Genomic DNA, 17,252 nt, shown 5'->3' with positions numbered 1-17,252 from the left:
TGCTTTTTGCTATGTTTAGTGTCTGTTTGGTGGTTCAATAAAGTATTGCCACACTGTTTTACCCTCACCCTGTGTTGTCCGGTCTGGAGGTGTAAAGGACAAATTATTATATATTTCTGCAAGGATTCCTGTCAAAGAAGGGGGGGGGGGTTTATCAGACAGAAGGTGAACAATGAAAACAGTGAAAAATTATTATATATGTCAAGTATATTAAAAATATATGGACATGTGAACATCAGAACAAGACCTTGAGAAAGTAAAAGAAGCAGGCCTGATGCCCAAGCTGGAGGACGCAGGGTGATGCTACGAGCAATGTTCTGCAGATATCCTCACACTCATGTGGATGTTACTTTTGACAAGTACAACCCTCCTAAGTGTTGCAGACAAAGTTCAACCCCATAATGGCACCTGTATTCCCTAAAGGCAGTGACCCTACAGGACTGGACCTAAAGGACCTGCTGCTAAAGTCCTGCGTCATCTGACACAAAGACGTGTCTACAGAACGGGAGAGTATGCCTCGATGGGTCACAGTGTTTTTGGCAAAACACCGGGGATCTACTCCATATTAGACCAGAGATTTTAATATTAGCAGAGATCAATGTATATACATATTGTATATCTATCTATCTATCTATATATATACACACACACACACACACACACACACACGTACGTATAATTGCATTAGCCTGTTTTATATACGCAAGAGACAATGATTCACAATATATACTAACCAACTGAAGGTGGGTTCTGTACATCGTGAGCGGACCACCGCCCTTTTACTGCTGTAGGACAAATCACATTACTCGTGCGTCCAGTACCAAGCTGTCCATGTTCTCCACATCCGAATGCATAGAGAACACCCGAAGAAGGCACAAAAGCGACAGTGTGCTGTCTAGAGGCAAAAAATAAATGTATACAATGTTACCAAGCTAAAAAAACAAACAAAAAAAACACCCCATTGTCATATGTAAGACAACAGGCAGTTCTGACCTAGTGTAAAAACGTTCCCAGCATTTACAATTTCAGTTTGAGAAGCTAAGGTGTATTCTAGTAACACTTTTTTTTTTTTTTTTTAATGTCTGTACAAATGACTCAGATTTTAGTAGATTTTATGGGAATAGCACTTATTGTCCCAAAAAAACAATGTAGAAACCACAATAAAACATGATGGTTCCCAATTAGAAGTTCTGTTGGGTGATGGATCTGGCAATGTGTCTTACCTTTGGTTATAAATGGAAATCATGATGCACATGTGAACAGAGCCTTAAAAAAGTATTACTCAATGATCCCTATTGGCAAATTAACTACTATCCTTGAGAAAGCAAAAATTAAAAAGCTGTAAATTGTTCCATTATCACCAAAAACAAATAAAGAAAAGGCACAATGTCACTGTGCTCGAAATTAGAATTGAAGATGGCAAGATTTCCAGGCAGTACAATAAGTCTCAAACATCAGGGACAGATCTTTACAATCTGAAAGTTATTTACCCCATCTTATGGGGGCTTTTCCATCTTCGAATGGTAGATCATCAGGAAACGTAGCAAGTCATAAGATTAGTGGGTAATGGGATCCCTGGAGAACTAACTAGTTTGGAGAACTAACTTTATGTAACAAACTTTAAAATGTACCTTCAGTTATATAGAAAAACAATAATTGATTCTCTAAATCCATTTAATTAGCGATTTTGCTCTCATTTGGCTCAGAGACCAACAACTGGTCCATGAAGTCTCTTAGATTTCTATATTCAGCATAGTTCAATCACATTACATCCTACAGAGTGTGAGAAAGAAAGCCAGAAGACAGCACGGACCGTGATTGTTCCGCGCCGCCATGGAGAGCCAAATGGGTAAGAACGAGCATTATGCACACTTGTTTAAGAGAATCGCTTTTCTTCATCACTGGAGGTACACTTATCATGGCAAATAATGAAGTTTGGGTACAATTTGCCCTGTGTAAAATTTCTTAACATTGGTGAGTTCAGAGAATGAACTCTTTAGAAGATTAGCAATTGACAGGTTTAACTTTCAATCTCGGGTTAGATTAAAAGTTAGGATTTGGGCTAAAATCAGATTATGGATTAAGACCTATTTTAACTTGACCTTTGAGTCCTTAGAAGAAAAATTTAACATGATAGTTTTGCAACACAGAGATATACATCAACGTTTTTCATCAACTTCCCAGCCAACTTTATAACGTTGGAGAACCTGGGCAACTTTCATCAGTTTGTAGTACGTGGTTTACATCTTGAACTGCACCATTTGTATTGGCATCCAGGTTTATTTAAAGTATCTACCAATAGGCTCTGTATCTATTTTTTTTCTTGCCTTCTTACAGTCTTCTACCTCTCACTACCTCACACCCATTTGTTTGCACACAGCGCTTCCAGACACTTTTGGCTCCTAAAGGCCCGGTCACACTAAGCAACAATACAGCGATCCAGACAAAAATACGACCTGTCAGGGATCGTTGCTGCGTCGCTATGTGGTCGCTGGTGAGCTGTCAAACAGTCAAATCTTCCCAACGGCGCAGCAATGATGCGGCGACCCGTAACGATCTGTATAACGATGCACGCCTATGTGTTTCTGTGTCTGAGTCGTTAACAAGGTCGTTAGTAAGGTGTCAAACACACTGATGCATGCTACCCAGCGGGGCTTCAACGATCAAAGAAATGTCCAGACCTTTCAGACACGACCAGCGATCTCACAGCAGGGGCCTGGTCGCTGCTAAGTGTCAAACGTAACGAGATCGCTGCTGAGGTCGCTGTTCCGTCAAAAAACTTGTGACTCAGCAGCGATCTCGCTAGTGATCTCGCTTAGTGTGACGGGGGCTTTAGGCTACATTTCCCAGCATTTGAAGTGCTGGCTTTGTGCTACCTCTGTGCTACCTCTCCCTGTGGTAGTTCTATAACTGTATAAAATCCCTGCTCATACCAGCATGGGGCACTTTTTGGAATGAGCGTGTCATACTAAAACTTTTGGTGACCAAAACCAATTGGTTCTCAGATTGTGATGTATGTGCAGACCCAATACGAAGGGTTCTGATGCACAGAACCTATGCTCATGCACAGTGGTGAAAAGCCAATGCACATGTACCGAGGGGAGCCCGGCACATCGATTTAGGATGCATCTGACATCACTTGTGATGTCCTATACGCCTAAAAAAGGCTCAGTTGAAAGTATGGGATGCTTCACGAATTTACAAAGAGTGGTGCAACATTAAGTGACCGGTGCTGAGATCTGCTAAACAGCACAGTTATGGGACAAAAATAAATTGCAGAAGTAGTTAATTTTGCATGGATAAAGCTTAGACTAATAATACAATAGCACCAAAAAACTACCGCAAAAAAAATATAGACAAACTGGTTGTCACGGGCTTGCTACGACAGAGGAGCCAGAAGACCATGCTCTCTGATTTCTCCAACTCCTGCCTTCACCTTCATATTAAACGGTGCAGGTTTCATCTAGCAGTGCAGGGGTTAATCTGTTCAGTTGAGAGATCCTGGAAGGTTACCTGCTTGATGCTCTCAGCTGCTCAGTGTTGGTCACTCCCATATATATATATATAGCTTTATATTAGCTTCATATGCTGCATGGTTCAGGAGTTGGTGGAATTTTGTTGTTTGAGTGGATTTATCTAAAAAGACTGTTGTTTTGTTTGTGTGCAAATCCTCTTCTCCTACTTTGATTTTTCCCTTCCTTCACTTCCCAGTGTTCCCCTCTGTTGTTTGTGAGAGCATATTTGTATGAATGGTATTTTCTTTTATCACTGTACATATTTCCTTGTTAGTCTGGTTGGTGTATTGCCATACACTACTTCTCCCCTCTTCCCTGGGTGGAGGGAGGGAACAGACTAGGGGCGGATTCAGGAGCTCAGCAAGGTACGTGGCCCCGGCGTCTTCACCATTAGAAGTAATCTGGGGAGCGGGGATAGCTATGGCACCCCCTAGCGCTAAGGACAGGGAAGGAGTCCCTGGCCCCGGGATACCTGATAACAGTCGTGACACTGGTGCAATCTTCGCTGTCTTTGGTGCATTAGATTAGGCATTTCTGAAGAGCTCACTATGACTTAAGAAAAGCATCGCTAATTGCAGATAATGACCAAAAGGTTATGAATACAACACACAAATTAGGTCTCGGTGTACAGAGTAGCCAGAATTAAATCCATCATGTATGCGTTTCCTTAGTACATTATAGTAACTAAATAGCCTGCAGTCCTATGCAAAATCACAGACACAACACTATAGCGATCAGTTGTTCCCAAATGAAAAACAATATCAATCTATATTGGTAAGGATTACATTTTTGGGTGACAGATTCTAAAGGCTCACCTTCCACATGCGATTTGGGAGACCTCACTGCCCATTAGTTCTAATACACGCCTTGGATTGATCTCGTTATGAATCGAGTCATGTCCCAGTTGCCCATGGTCTCCGGCTCCAAATGTGAAGAGTCCACCATTCTGAAACCAGAAGCATGGACGTAACCTTCTCAGAACCACCCATATTGAAGCATTTTCCACTAAGATTTAATTATTACCTTTGTTAGCACTGCTGTGTGCTCTTGCCCACAGCTGATATACACAACTTTTTGGGAGCGCAAAGGCTTTACATGACATGGAGATTCCCGGACTGGAAAAATAATGAACACAAATGATTATCTTATAACGACGGCAGGTATAGGGACTGTTAATTTACGTGCAGTTTATAATTGCAGCGGCATCTTACTCAATACACAGAACGCATGTATGTAAGTGGCAACAGTGCCTTCAGATAACTCCTAGTTCATACAATAAAAGGCAGAAAAACCATAGAAATTATAGCCAGTTTCATATTAAATAATTACAATGATATAGAAGTACAAGCCTCCCCAGAAATAGACCTTATATGTAAAGAAATGCTTAACATAGAAAATCCACACATCACTCCATTGTGATCCCATTATGTCTCATATTACAATTAAATGGGACAAATGTATAAAGAAATCTCCGTGTGTTTTAAAAGGTCAACTATGTCCCCTTTCCTCATGGTTTCGTTCTGGTAGTAAAACACCTTGCTGGAGCAGGAGCCTACCCCCCTCAGCCCTGTCAACAGTTGGACAAAAAGACCATAAAAACACACCCTTCTCCCTTAGCTATTCTCCAGCCAAACATGGAACAGATCAGCTGGAGATTATATGGCCATTAACACTGCAAGATTATTGTGAATGGGCATTCCTACAAACAATAGTTTCACAATAATCAGATTAAACAGGCTGCCGATCACATGAACAAGCAAAACCCTTGCTTATCAGGTGAAATGATCTTCTGTTCTGAACAAAAGATTATAATTCTTGGCAGCACATTGTGCGGTGTAAACAGGACCTGCGCTGCCGAGAGCAATGGCAGCATATGCACACAAAGCGATGTATTGCAGATCATTCAGGGCGCATCGTGTACCGCGCTCCGCCTGTGTAAACAAGTATTTGATCAGTGGTTTCATACTGCTGATTGGATAATGTAAATGGATATTAGTCACTTTATTGCCTGCAGGATTTCTACAAGACTGCTATATAAACATGCAGAATGACTCACAATGGGGGTCAAATTATCGCCAGCTGACTTTTTTTCATTTATTTCTAAATTTAGTGCTCAAAAAGCTGTGTAACATTCACGTACTAATACATAATATAGAGCGAAGGTTTTATTGTAGACCTTATACTCTACCTTGTTCATCATTCAATCCAAGTTGGCCCGAACTGTTCTTTCCCCAGCCAAACACAGCCCCGGACAGGGACAAGGCAAAACTGTGATAACCCCCCGCTGTGACCTGAGCTAGCGGTATCCCCTCCAAGGATTTCACACGTTGTGGACTGGACTGTTGTGTAATTCCTTGACCAAGACCTAGTTGTCCCTGGGCATTCTGTCCCCAGGTAAAGAGCTGCCCATCTGAAATAGTGAAGAGAATTTACGTTTGTCACATTGTCAAGCGCGTTCAAAACACATGGAAACAAGCTCAGTTCCCCAACAGATCAGAATTTAATGTTCCCTTAGACCTAGTTAGATTACGTCCCATTAATGGGACATCTCCACTGCAGACCAGCCCATTGATACAGCAAACACTTTGGGGCACTGAGCGAGGCCCACAATGTCCGATCTTACCCGGTTTACATAGAAATGTATACCCCCAGAGGTCTATCCTGACTGCTGCACAGAAGTATGGTGGAGCTCAGCTCTTTCTATTTCCCCTCCCCCATGTTTCCGCATCTAATAAGTATCAATAGCTACATAGCCTTGAAAATGTGTGTTTTATGTTTAAATCGTTATGACAGGTTGTTGACAGCATGGAATTCTTTACAAATATATTTCAGCATCACAACTTTATCAGTCATTTCAGAAAATAGCCATAGAGTACCCACAGGATAAAAAGAAGCCAAACTTTAATATTTCATTGAACAGTCAAGCTGGAGAATGAACTTGGCAAAGTCCTACCATCTGAAAGTGCCAAACAGTGCTGGCTTCCACATGAGATCTGCAGGATCTTCTGCTGGTTAAATTTTTTTATTAACCTAGAAAAAAAAATACACATACTTAGACTAGTTTTTTGTGTATTATCTGAAAAGACCTCCCAAGAACTTTGTGTCATCAGCTCAGCTAAAGAACTGGAACATGAGCCATGTTGATCCCAGGGTTTGGCAGGAGTGGTGCCAAGTCAGTAGCCTTACACAAAAATGGTGGTATCGAAGGGGACTGGCTGAGCAGTCAACCAGCAGCCTTAATACAGCCTTGATCTTTCGTGGACAGGACAGAAAGCGAAGCCAAAGCAGGCAAGAAACAGCGACTACTAAAAAATAGGGTCACTTACAATGTAATGTGATTAACTAATTGAACTAGATTATAAGGTTATAAAAAATACTATTTAAGAAACTTTAATGTATATTTAAGGGGACCTCCAGCGCCAGCTCTATTTACATGACGGTGGAGGAATACTTTAATTCAGCGATACCATATGGTTACTCTCAGCCGGGGACTTTTGCTGGGCTGTGTATTCCCAATTATAGAGCTCTGGCGACGCTCTCGCCCCGTCTGCTAGCCGTCAGGTGTTCTGCACTGTTTGCTCACATTTCACAACCATGATTCATCTGGCAAGCATTGTAACTCCTTGTTTAGTGTCATATTCCGATTATAGTGATCTCCACAATGGGACTTAACTAGAGAAAGGCATTCGGGGCCCTGATCACACGTTATACAAAAGAGAGCAGGTATAATTAAAAGGGGTATTCTGGTTAGTACAAATCATCACCAGTGGATCCCACAATTCACCCAGTGGATCCCACAGTTCACCAAAACAAGAGTCCCATGTTGTCTCCCCTAGCAGCAAAACCCTGGAAAGGAATTCAAGTGGAAAGCTGGAAGGACATGTTTCGTACAGCACTGGAGAACATAGCAATGCATAGCGAGCGGTTACAGGAAAACTCTGCCTTGTTACGCACTGATTATTTTCTGCACTCCCTCTGTCCGCCTAGAAAAATTAAATGACAACCTCTATATCAGCTGTAATGGATTAATAAGAGTAAGCCAAGAAACAGCGATGGTGTTAATAAAAGTAAGGATTGCTGCATTCTCTGGTTATCAGTGTTATGATCCTCATAGGCAACACATATCATGGACAACACGTCACACATCCTCTGTGTGCACTGAAAGTCATTTTTTCAATACACTCTTAGGACAGCCTTGATATAATTCTTATCGGCTTGTACTGAAAAAAAGTGACAGTTGGTCAGTGGACTAGATGGGTGCCAATAACAGGAGAATGTAGAGATCGATAAATATATTAACATCAACACCTTATACATAATTAACACAAAAAAAGAAAAACTTCATCCAAGTGATACTTTAAAGAAAATCTACCAGTACGAGCCATCCCTCACTCCCAAAACCGCATATATGGGCATGTAGATCTTAGAAATCTATTGACACCTTTATATCTTTTATTTGTTGCTGCATTCCCGAGTGATTAGTGCTTTAATTCATATACAAATGAGGTAATAAGTGCTCTGAGCATGGCAGAGCTCTTCCAAAGCTTCTGCCTTTTGAGGTTATTTTCTCTGCCCAGCACTAGCCTCTTTAGCTTGATTTATAACTCTCCATCTGTGTGTCATCTTGCAAGGAAATCAGACAGTTATCAATCATGCTAAAAAGAGGCCAGTGCTGGGCAGGGAAACTGCCTTGAGAGGCGAAGGCTCTGGAAGTCCTCTGTCATGCCCAGTGCATTTAATTACTCATTTGCATATGCATGAAAACACTAATTACTCAGAAAAGCAGCAACAAATAAAAGGCGCCAATGGATTTAAAGGGAACTCGTCACCAGTTTTTTTGTGTATGAACAAACAGCGCCACCTTCATCAGTGCCTGTACTGCATTCCACAAAGATATATATTATCACCCTGTATACCCACCCAAAAACCATTTGAATGGCTTCCGCGCAGTATACAAATCCAGACGGCCTGTTCGGACAGGTTTGCCAGTACATGTGTAGCTATGTTTCATGCTCCTCCTGTAGTGGGGCTGAGCAAAGTGCACCTGTGGCGACTAACAGCAGAAAAGAGGGACAGGTAAAACAGCAATGACACTCGTCAGACCAGACCGTCTGGATCCGCATACAGCGCGGGAGCAATTCAAAAGGTTTTTTGGGGGATAGTCGGGATAATACACAAATGTGAGGAATGCAACACTGGCACTGATGAAGGTGATGGCATTTGTTAGCTCATATACGATAAAACTAGTGACAAGTTCATTTTAAGTTTCAATGTCCCGGATGCTGATGTATGTAGTTTGGGTAAGGGTGGGGGAGTGAGGAGGAGATCTTACCAACATATTCCCTTTAAGGATGCGGTCCAACACAAACTGAAGAAATAATGCCCCTGACCTGTAGTATAATAGTAGAAGTATAAGGCCAGTCCCCTTTACACCGTGAGCTGGGAGACATGGACCCCAGCCTTCATACCTTGGAACTGGAATAGAGAGCTCTGCAGTGGAATGACCGAGCTGGCCTTCACTCCCAGCTCCCCAGGAGAACAGCTGACCTTGGCTAGTGAGGGCCACACAGTGTGCCTGTCCACATGCCACATGGATTACATGTTCATTTGCCAAAGTATTCACATATCCTGAAACAGAAGACACAATAATCATAACGGATTGATACCATGCATACAAGGAAAGGACACAAAAACAATAATTACACCTAATGAAGTAGCATGTAGTAACTCTCGTAAAGCGCCCCTCCAGGCATAATCTCCCGTCCCATACGACATGGTGGATGATGAGACCGCACGGCACGCTGAGCAGCACAGTTGCTGAGGCAATTAGAATAGGACTCCTGCGCTGTATCAGCGGGGTATTGTACGGTTGCCATGGTAACTGTTGCCAAGCATGCATCTGCGGTCTCTCTATAACTTAATAAACTTGCTCCTGACTCCATGTGTCCAGTCACAATGAGGGACATTTACCATTGAGTTTACTCCAAAGTTTTCCCATTGCTGTAAATGCCTAAGCCAAATGTATCAATGCTTTATATTTATCTCTCTAGTACACAATTTTTAGAACCTAAAAAAAGGGAATATTTTTTCCTCTCCTTCTTCCAAGGGCCATCACTTGCTTTTACGTTGACACAGCCGTGTGATGGCTTGTTTTTTTGTGGCACGAGATGTACTTTAATTGCTTGTACTATATATTGCAATACTACAGTATTGCCGTGTATAATAGAAATCACCATCACCTATGAACGCCAACAACTGGCTGATTTTCATAGAATAGCACTGGGTGGCAGTCCACTCCATCCACAGCTGTTAAAAGGCAGATCATGGTTGAGTAACTCAGCCATCATCTGCCGGGTATGGTGCGGGCTCAGCAACTGAGGCCGCATCAAAGACAGGGCCCGGTCATTAGACGTACATTTGGCACACTGGTCTCCAGCTCTTTTCTATTGTTGGGAATTGTATCAATTAACATGTAGTTATAATTTGTGGGTAATTTCAGCAGTGAAGAGCAACATTTGACATTCTGGTCTCTCATCTATCACTGGGAAGCGTACTATCATACTTAAAAATTTGAGACAAATCATTAAGGCTCAATATTTGATAAATAGGTGACGGAGTTGAAAGGAGTACTCTACATGTTTGGTGTAAATTACCCCATTATTTTTTCTTATAAATGTGGGCCAGTATCTTTATTGTTCTCCTATAAGAAGATAGAAATACACTAGTCATACCTGGTGTGATGTCCTCGTGATCATGACCAAGCTGGCCCACGCTGTTACAGCCACAGCTATACACGCGCCCATCTTCTAGTAGAAACACAGAATGATCCTCCCCACAGGCCACTTGCCTAATAAAGTTAGACAGGGGGAAGGTTGATATTCTGGGCTCCGGGGTAATAGTTAAAATTCCATGATTAAATCCAAGTTGTCCAAAAGCAGACTGCCCCCAACATAACATGGCTAGTCATAAGGTTCTGGATACCTAAAAATAAAATTACAACATAAGATGTAATACAAAAGATATAATAGTGAGGAGACCATCACTGAAGCAATGAGTGTCATGCCCCACAAATTGGGAATCATACAGTATTGTATTATCATCGTATTGTTGGCTTTTGAAGTTTGTCCTGTCTCTCTCCCTGTAGCCCAGCTCTGATGTAAGTAACCCCACCCTTCTTCTCCAGTTAGTGTGCATCAGCCATCATTCAAGGTGTCTCTCTGGTTCAGAATGGTCTTTTCTCCTGCTGCAGCAGTTGCAGATACTGCTGTTACTACGGTGCATAATATAAGAATTCAGCCTTAGGCTATGTGCCCACGATGCAGAAATGCTGCAGATTTTTTCCACTTCTCTCTGGCAGGAAAAACGTATGCGGATTGTACATGCGTTTTTCCCGCCAGGTAGAAGCGTTTGTCAAGCGTTCTTCACATGCATTTCTGCATGAGGGTTATCAAGCGCTTTTCCAAGCGATTTTAGCATCACTTGGAAAGTGCTTGACAACTAGGTCACACTATATAAATCCATGCAACCGGCATGGATTTATATAGTGTGACCAAGTAATAGTTAGAAAAAAAAGAATAAGAATGGTAAAAAATAAAAATTATACTTACATTCTGATGGCCCCCGATGTTTTCTCCGGTCTCTTGTACGGCTCGCGGTGGTGTGAAAGGACCTGCCATGACGTCATTTAGTCATGTGACAGGTCACGCGACTGCCGACGTCAGCGGTCACGTGACCTGTTACATGATTAAATGACGTCACCGTAGGTCCTTTTAGACCATCGCGAGCTGTACAAGAGACCGAACGCATCGCTGAGGATACCGGGGGCCATCGGAAGGCAAGTATAATCTTTATTTTTTATTTTAAATTCTTTTTTTAACAGGTTCTATGGTACCCGAGTATGGAGGAGAGTCTCCTCTTCTCCAGACCTGGGTACCATCCGCACATTGAACCGCATGATATCTGCATGGGCACATGTGACCATGCGGATATTATGCGATTCAATGCAAGTCAATGGCAGCAATTACGCTGCATGTCCGCAAAATTAATGGACATGCTGCGTATTTTTCCGCAATGATAATCCGCAGCGGAAATTTCCGCAGCATGTGCACAGCACATGCGGATTATCATTGGGGACCATGGGGCATGTATTACCAAGCGGTTTTTAAGTGTTTTCGCTGCGGAAATTCCACGGCAAAAACGCTTGAAAAACGCATAGTGGGCATGTAGCCTAAGAATAAACGTCTTCAGGAATCTTCATAAGTGCCTGTGCATTCGAGTTGACACTTTCTGACAAAGTTCTTGGTGTGAGTACTGGTTCATAGAGACATCCATAGAAACACTGTCTAAAGAGCTTCACACTTGAAGCCTAGTTATGCAGACAGAATAATGAGTTTGCCATAAATCCTCATATAAAACTAGTTTGGAGGTTACCTATTCCTCCCTACTGCCCTATATACATGAAACGTATCTGCATTTTCGATGCTGCCAGACACCTTAGACAGCGTAGTATTTCCAGCGAGAACAAAAGTATCAGGCATGCCGAATCTAACATGCTCAATCCTTCTTCCCTCCCCGACATCTTCTGTTGAGGAAAGTCAGCACATTAGCTGTTCAACCAGTCAAAAATTGTCTCTCTGATATTATTACTACTCTGTATGGGCACCTATAACTTTGTCAAATTTATAAGGTATGGCTACGATTGTATGTCTGGCTGAATATTACCATACAATAAATATTAATTATACTACAGAACATGTAAAGTTGGCTTTAGAAACCATAAAAAGGCTATAGACAAAGTTTACATCTCAGAATTTCCACAAAATATAGCGCTCGACTATCTCTCGTAGTCCCGAAGCTGTTGTGTGCATGCACTATCGCTGCAAACGCTATCGGTATCAAATAGGGCACTTCAGATCCCCATTCATCATGTGTGAACTAGATTTTCTTTTCACTAATCCACCTTTTGGCTTCAAACTCCTAGAGAGCACTGCTCATCCATCCTGGCTTCATTGGAACACGTGTGCTTATTATTACACACTTTTTGCACTATTCTGATAAATCGAAAGTCTTCTGTCCAATAAAACGTGGATTACGCTCCTTTGTTTGTTCTTCACTTCCGTGGTTGCTTTATTCTTGGCAATAAATGACACATGAGAGTGTAACCAGGAGCTGTGGGGAGTTCTGTGTCATGGCAATGACCAGGGCAAGCATAAAATTATACATAGGTGTAGGGTCAATCGTTAGTGCCATCCAGCACACATTATAGAAAGGGCAGTTATCTTTTTAAGAAAGGAATAGGCACCTTGTCTACAGGACTGATTGCTGCAGCTACTCTTCATACTCAGACTTTATTAGAACTAAAAATAATAGAAAGAGAAGAATAGCAATAAAACTATATTGGGGTTACACACTTCACTGTGCGAAAAAGAATAGAAGACTTTTTTTTAGGTCACCTACGTGAAAAACAGCAAGACATATGTGTTATGCGATATGATCCGTGACTGACCGGGGGAATCCCAATGAAGAATATGCTGGCTGGCAGCGGCTCACCCAGACATGCGGAGCTAATGAACGCTCTTCACCGTATTAGGAGACAAAACAGAAACATAAGGTATGTTCTTGCCACAGGGGAAAGTAACAAATGTGCACACCACAGAGAAATCGGTTCTAACAAAAGTAGGGGGGAGTGCAGATATGGGATGTCTACTATTTGGTTGGACTCTTACAAAACAAGTCACCAGAAAGAGCCACCCACTCAACACAGTAAGGCCTCAGTCAGACGTCCGTCAGTCTCAGACGGGTACTACCAGTCTAGTACATCTGTGGTTTTCATGGATAGAAAACAAACCCCTTATAGACTATGGGGCTGTTCACATGTCCATCGCTTTTTTTTTGTGGCCTGTTTCCGCCTCAAAAATAAAATCATGGAGACGTTTGTTTTTGATTCACATTATAGATTCAATTTATCCATATAAGTGTACAGGGGCCATGAATATCACGGACAGCACACTGATGGCATCAGAACACAATTTGTGAGCTGAACATGATTAACAATCTATAAGAGAAGCTTTGTTATTTATTTTTTTATATGAGAAAATCACTGATGAAACTGATGGTAAAAATGAGACTGATCAAATACTGATGGACTTGGGATCAAAAACACTGATGAAGAACAGTCTGTTTTTACATACGTAAAAAAATCACTGACATCGGAATGAAGCCTTATGAAAAGAAGAGGATGTGAACTCTATAGCGCCATCTGTTGGGCCCTTTAACAAGTCTGGCAGTATGACTTAGGATAAAAGGCAAATCAGAATCTCAATTTGCAGACACAGTGTTTTGGGGTATTGCCCCTCATAAGTGCAAAGTATGAGATCTGATTTAGATAGGTGAGAGGATCTGGACTGAGGTCTAAGGGGTAACATTTCTCCTTGTGGAGAGTGACATACTGGCTATGGCATGCCTAGGTAAGGAGGCTTATTCGCCATGCAATGCTCCTCTAAAAAATTTTAGATGCAAGAAGGATTGCGGCTTCCAACAGGTGGCGCTATAGAGTTCAAGTCCTCTTTTTCTCTGAAGAGGCAATTTGCATATTACATTTCCAGAGGAGCATTGCACTGTGAATAAGCCTCCTTACCTTGGCATGCCAGAGCCGGTATGTCACTCTCCACAAGGCGAAACGTTACCCCTTAGGCCTTATGAAAAGAAAATTAAAGCAGCACTCCTAAAAAACCTTTGGGATATCAGAATGAGGCTTACATTGTAATTGTGACTTCCTGCTGGTAAGGTGGAATAAAAGTCCCATGACGCAGAAGACTACCAAAGCAGCGCTGGAAACCAGGTAAGACTGCGATCAGTGATTGTATTATTTCCTTCACTGTATAGTGTAGGTGCAGTAAGTATTTGATCCCTTGCTGTTTTTGTAAGTTTGCCCACTGAAAAAGACATGAATAGTCTATAATTTTAAGGGTAGGTTAATTTTAACATTGAGAGATAGAATATTCCCCAAAAAAACAAGAAAATCACATTGTATAAATTAGATAAATTTATTTGCATTTTGCAGTGAGAAATAAGTATTTCATTCCCCTGGCAGACAAGACTTAAAGGGAACCCGTCACGTCCTAGCTACCCTCTACACTGCCCCCATAGCATTGTTAGTGATGCAATGTGCTTCACTAACAAACTTTTTCCATTAAAATTGGTGCAGCTATAATGATTTTATAACGTTTAATATACTTAGATCCTACTTGTTCATTCAGCCATAGGGGTGTGCTTGTCATATTCAGTCATGGGCGGGTGCAGCATTCAGTCACTGCTGGCGCCGCCCATGTATTTGAATCCTGCTCCCGGCAAGCGCTGATATTGTGGGACGCAGGCGCACTTGTATATGTCCGGCCGCCTGTGCAGTGAGGCTGTGCGATTACCAGCTTCACCGAGCATGCGCTATGACGCGCTATGTTCCCCACGCGTGTGCAGTGAAGCTGTGTAGTTCGCAGCTTCACTGCCATGCGCTATGATGCTCTATTCACCGCGCTTGTGCAGTGAGACTGTGTGATTACCAGCTTCACTGCGCACGCGTAGGGAACATAGCGCGTCATAGCGCATGCTCGGTGAAGCTGGTAATCGCACAGCCTCACTGCACAGGCGGCCGGACACATACAAGTGCGCCTGCGTCCCACAATATCAGCGCTTGCCGGGAGCAGGATTCAAATACATGGGCGGCGCCAGCAGTGACTGAATGCTGCACCCGCCCATGACTGAATATGACAAGCACACCCCTATGGCTGAACGAACAAGTAGGATCTAAGTATATTAAACGTTATAAAATCATTATAGCTGCACCAATTTTAATGGAAAAAGTTTGTTAGTGAAGCACATTGCATCACTAACAATGCTATGGGGGCAGTGTAGAGCAGAGGTCCCCAACCGCCGGTCCGCGGACCAGGACCGGGCCGTTGGGGTTTTTCAGCCGGTCCGCGGGGAGAGGGGGCCCCTCCAGCCTCCAGCAGGGCCGCCATCAGGGCATGACTGCCCTGACTCCAGTATGGGGCCCGGCCGGTAGGAGCCCCCTCGGAGCCCCCCTCTTGTGCGTCTCTCTCCTCATGGGGCCCCCGGCCGCATGCTAAGCGCCGGGTCCGGGACATCTTAGCGCTGCGCTGCTGCGGCAGCACCTTCATGATTCCCCTGACTTCCGGTCATGTGACGGCGCCGTCACATGGCCGGAAGTCAGGAGAACCTGGTGTCAGCGATTTGGACGAGCGCCAGGATTCTGCAGGGATCGCATGGGGGTAAGTATAACAAGTTTTATTTTTTTTTAAATACAATTAACTACGAGTGGGGGGAATGGGAGATGCACATGGGGGGAGGGGAGAGATGAGAGATGCACATGGGGGGGAGGGGAGAGATGAGAGATGCACATGGGGGGGAGGGGAGAGATGAGAGATGCACATGGGGGGGAGGGGAGAGATGAGAGATCCACATGGGGGGGAGGGGAGAGATGAGAGATCCACATGGGGGGGGAGGGGAGAGATGAGAGATCCACATGGGGGGGGAGGGGAGAGATGAGAGATGCACATGGGGGGAGGGGAGAGATGAGAGATGCACGGGGGGGTGAGAGATGCACGGGGGGGGTGAGAGATGCACGGGGGGGGTGAGAGATGCACGGGGGGGGTGAGAGATGCACGGGGGGGGTGAGAGATGCACGGGGGGGGTGAGAGATGCACGGGGGGGGTGAGAGATGCACGGGGGGGGTGAGAGATGCACGGGGGGGGTGAGAGATGCACGGGGGGGGTGAGAGATGCACGGGGGGGGTGAGAGATGCACGGGGGGGGTGAGAGATGCACGGGGGGGGTGAGAGATGCACGGGGGGGGTGAGAGATGCACGGGGGGGTGAGAGATGCACGGGGGGGGTGAGAGATGCACGGGGGGGGTGAGAGATGCACGGGGGGGTGAGAGATGCACGGGGGGGGTGAGAGATGCACGGGGGGGTGAGAGATGCACGGGGGGGTGAGAGATGCACGGGGGGGTGAGAGATGCACGGGGGGGGTGAGAGATGCACGGGGGGGGTGAGAGATGCACGGGGGGGGTGAGAGATGCACGGGGGGGGTGAGAGATGCACGGGGGGGTGAGAGATGCACGGGGGGGGTGAGAGATGCACGGGGGGGTGAGAGATGCACGGGGGGGGTGAGAGATGCACGGGGGGGATGAGAGATGCACGGGGGGGATGAGAGATGCACGGAGGGGATGAGAGATGCACGGAGGGGATGAGAGATGCACGGGGGGTGGATGAGAGATGCACGGGGGGTGGATGAGAGATGCACGGGGGGTGGATGAGAGATGCACGGGGGGGGATGAGAGATGCACGGAGGGGGATGAGAGATGCACGGGGGTGAGCTGCACATGGGGGGGTGAGAGATGCACATGGGGGGGTTATGTTTACATAACTTTGTTGCCTTATGAAGGGCGGGGGGGGCCCCCAAAAATTTCTTGCACAGGCGCCCACTACAGTCTGTGTCCGCCCCTGGGATGAAGTAAATGCAGCTGAACAGCAGCTGTCAGGACAGCTGCCCTGTCCTGCTGCAGGGCGTGATGGGGCCTCAGTGATGCGGCTCCTGGCACAGCACATTATGTGGGGCTCCTGGCATAGCTCCTGGCGGGGACCTGGTCTACACTATATGATAAGTATGCACTAAACTCCAAATCCCTCCATTACCCCGCCCCCATATGACCAAAGCCCCG

At 44.5% G+C, this 17,252-nt stretch overlaps 1 protein-coding gene across 2 annotated transcripts in view; it reads right to left on the bottom strand.

The window, feature by feature from the left end:
• Positions 1-17,252, bottom strand: part of HERC3 (HECT and RLD domain containing E3 ubiquitin protein ligase 3) — a 70,359-nt gene that overhangs the window by 39,606 nt on the left and 13,501 nt on the right. For both annotated transcript variants that reach the window (XM_073638049.1, XM_073638055.1), the window contains exons 2-8: positions 10,247-10,496; positions 8,984-9,143; positions 6,469-6,545; positions 5,704-5,925; positions 4,539-4,630; positions 4,331-4,461; positions 735-895 (exon numbers count right to left, since the gene is read on the bottom strand). In XM_073638049.1, the coding sequence (XP_073494150.1) occupies positions 735-895; positions 4,331-4,461; positions 4,539-4,630; positions 5,704-5,925; positions 6,469-6,545; positions 8,984-9,143; positions 10,247-10,472 (1,069 nt within the window). In that variant the 5' untranslated portion in view covers positions 10,473-10,496. The remainder of the gene's footprint in view (positions 1-734; positions 896-4,330; positions 4,462-4,538; positions 4,631-5,703; positions 5,926-6,468; positions 6,546-8,983; positions 9,144-10,246; positions 10,497-17,252) is intronic.

The sequence above is a fragment of the Phyllobates terribilis genome, unplaced genomic scaffold (assembly GCF_046119375.1).
Source record: "Phyllobates terribilis strain yellow unplaced genomic scaffold, ASM4611937v1 Scaffold_1__5_contigs__length_1240528914, whole genome shotgun sequence".
NCBI classification, from domain to species: domain Eukaryota; kingdom Metazoa; phylum Chordata; class Amphibia; order Anura; family Dendrobatidae; genus Phyllobates; species Phyllobates terribilis.
Note: the sequence above shows the minus strand (reverse complement) of the source record. Positions and strands in the feature narration are given on the sequence as shown.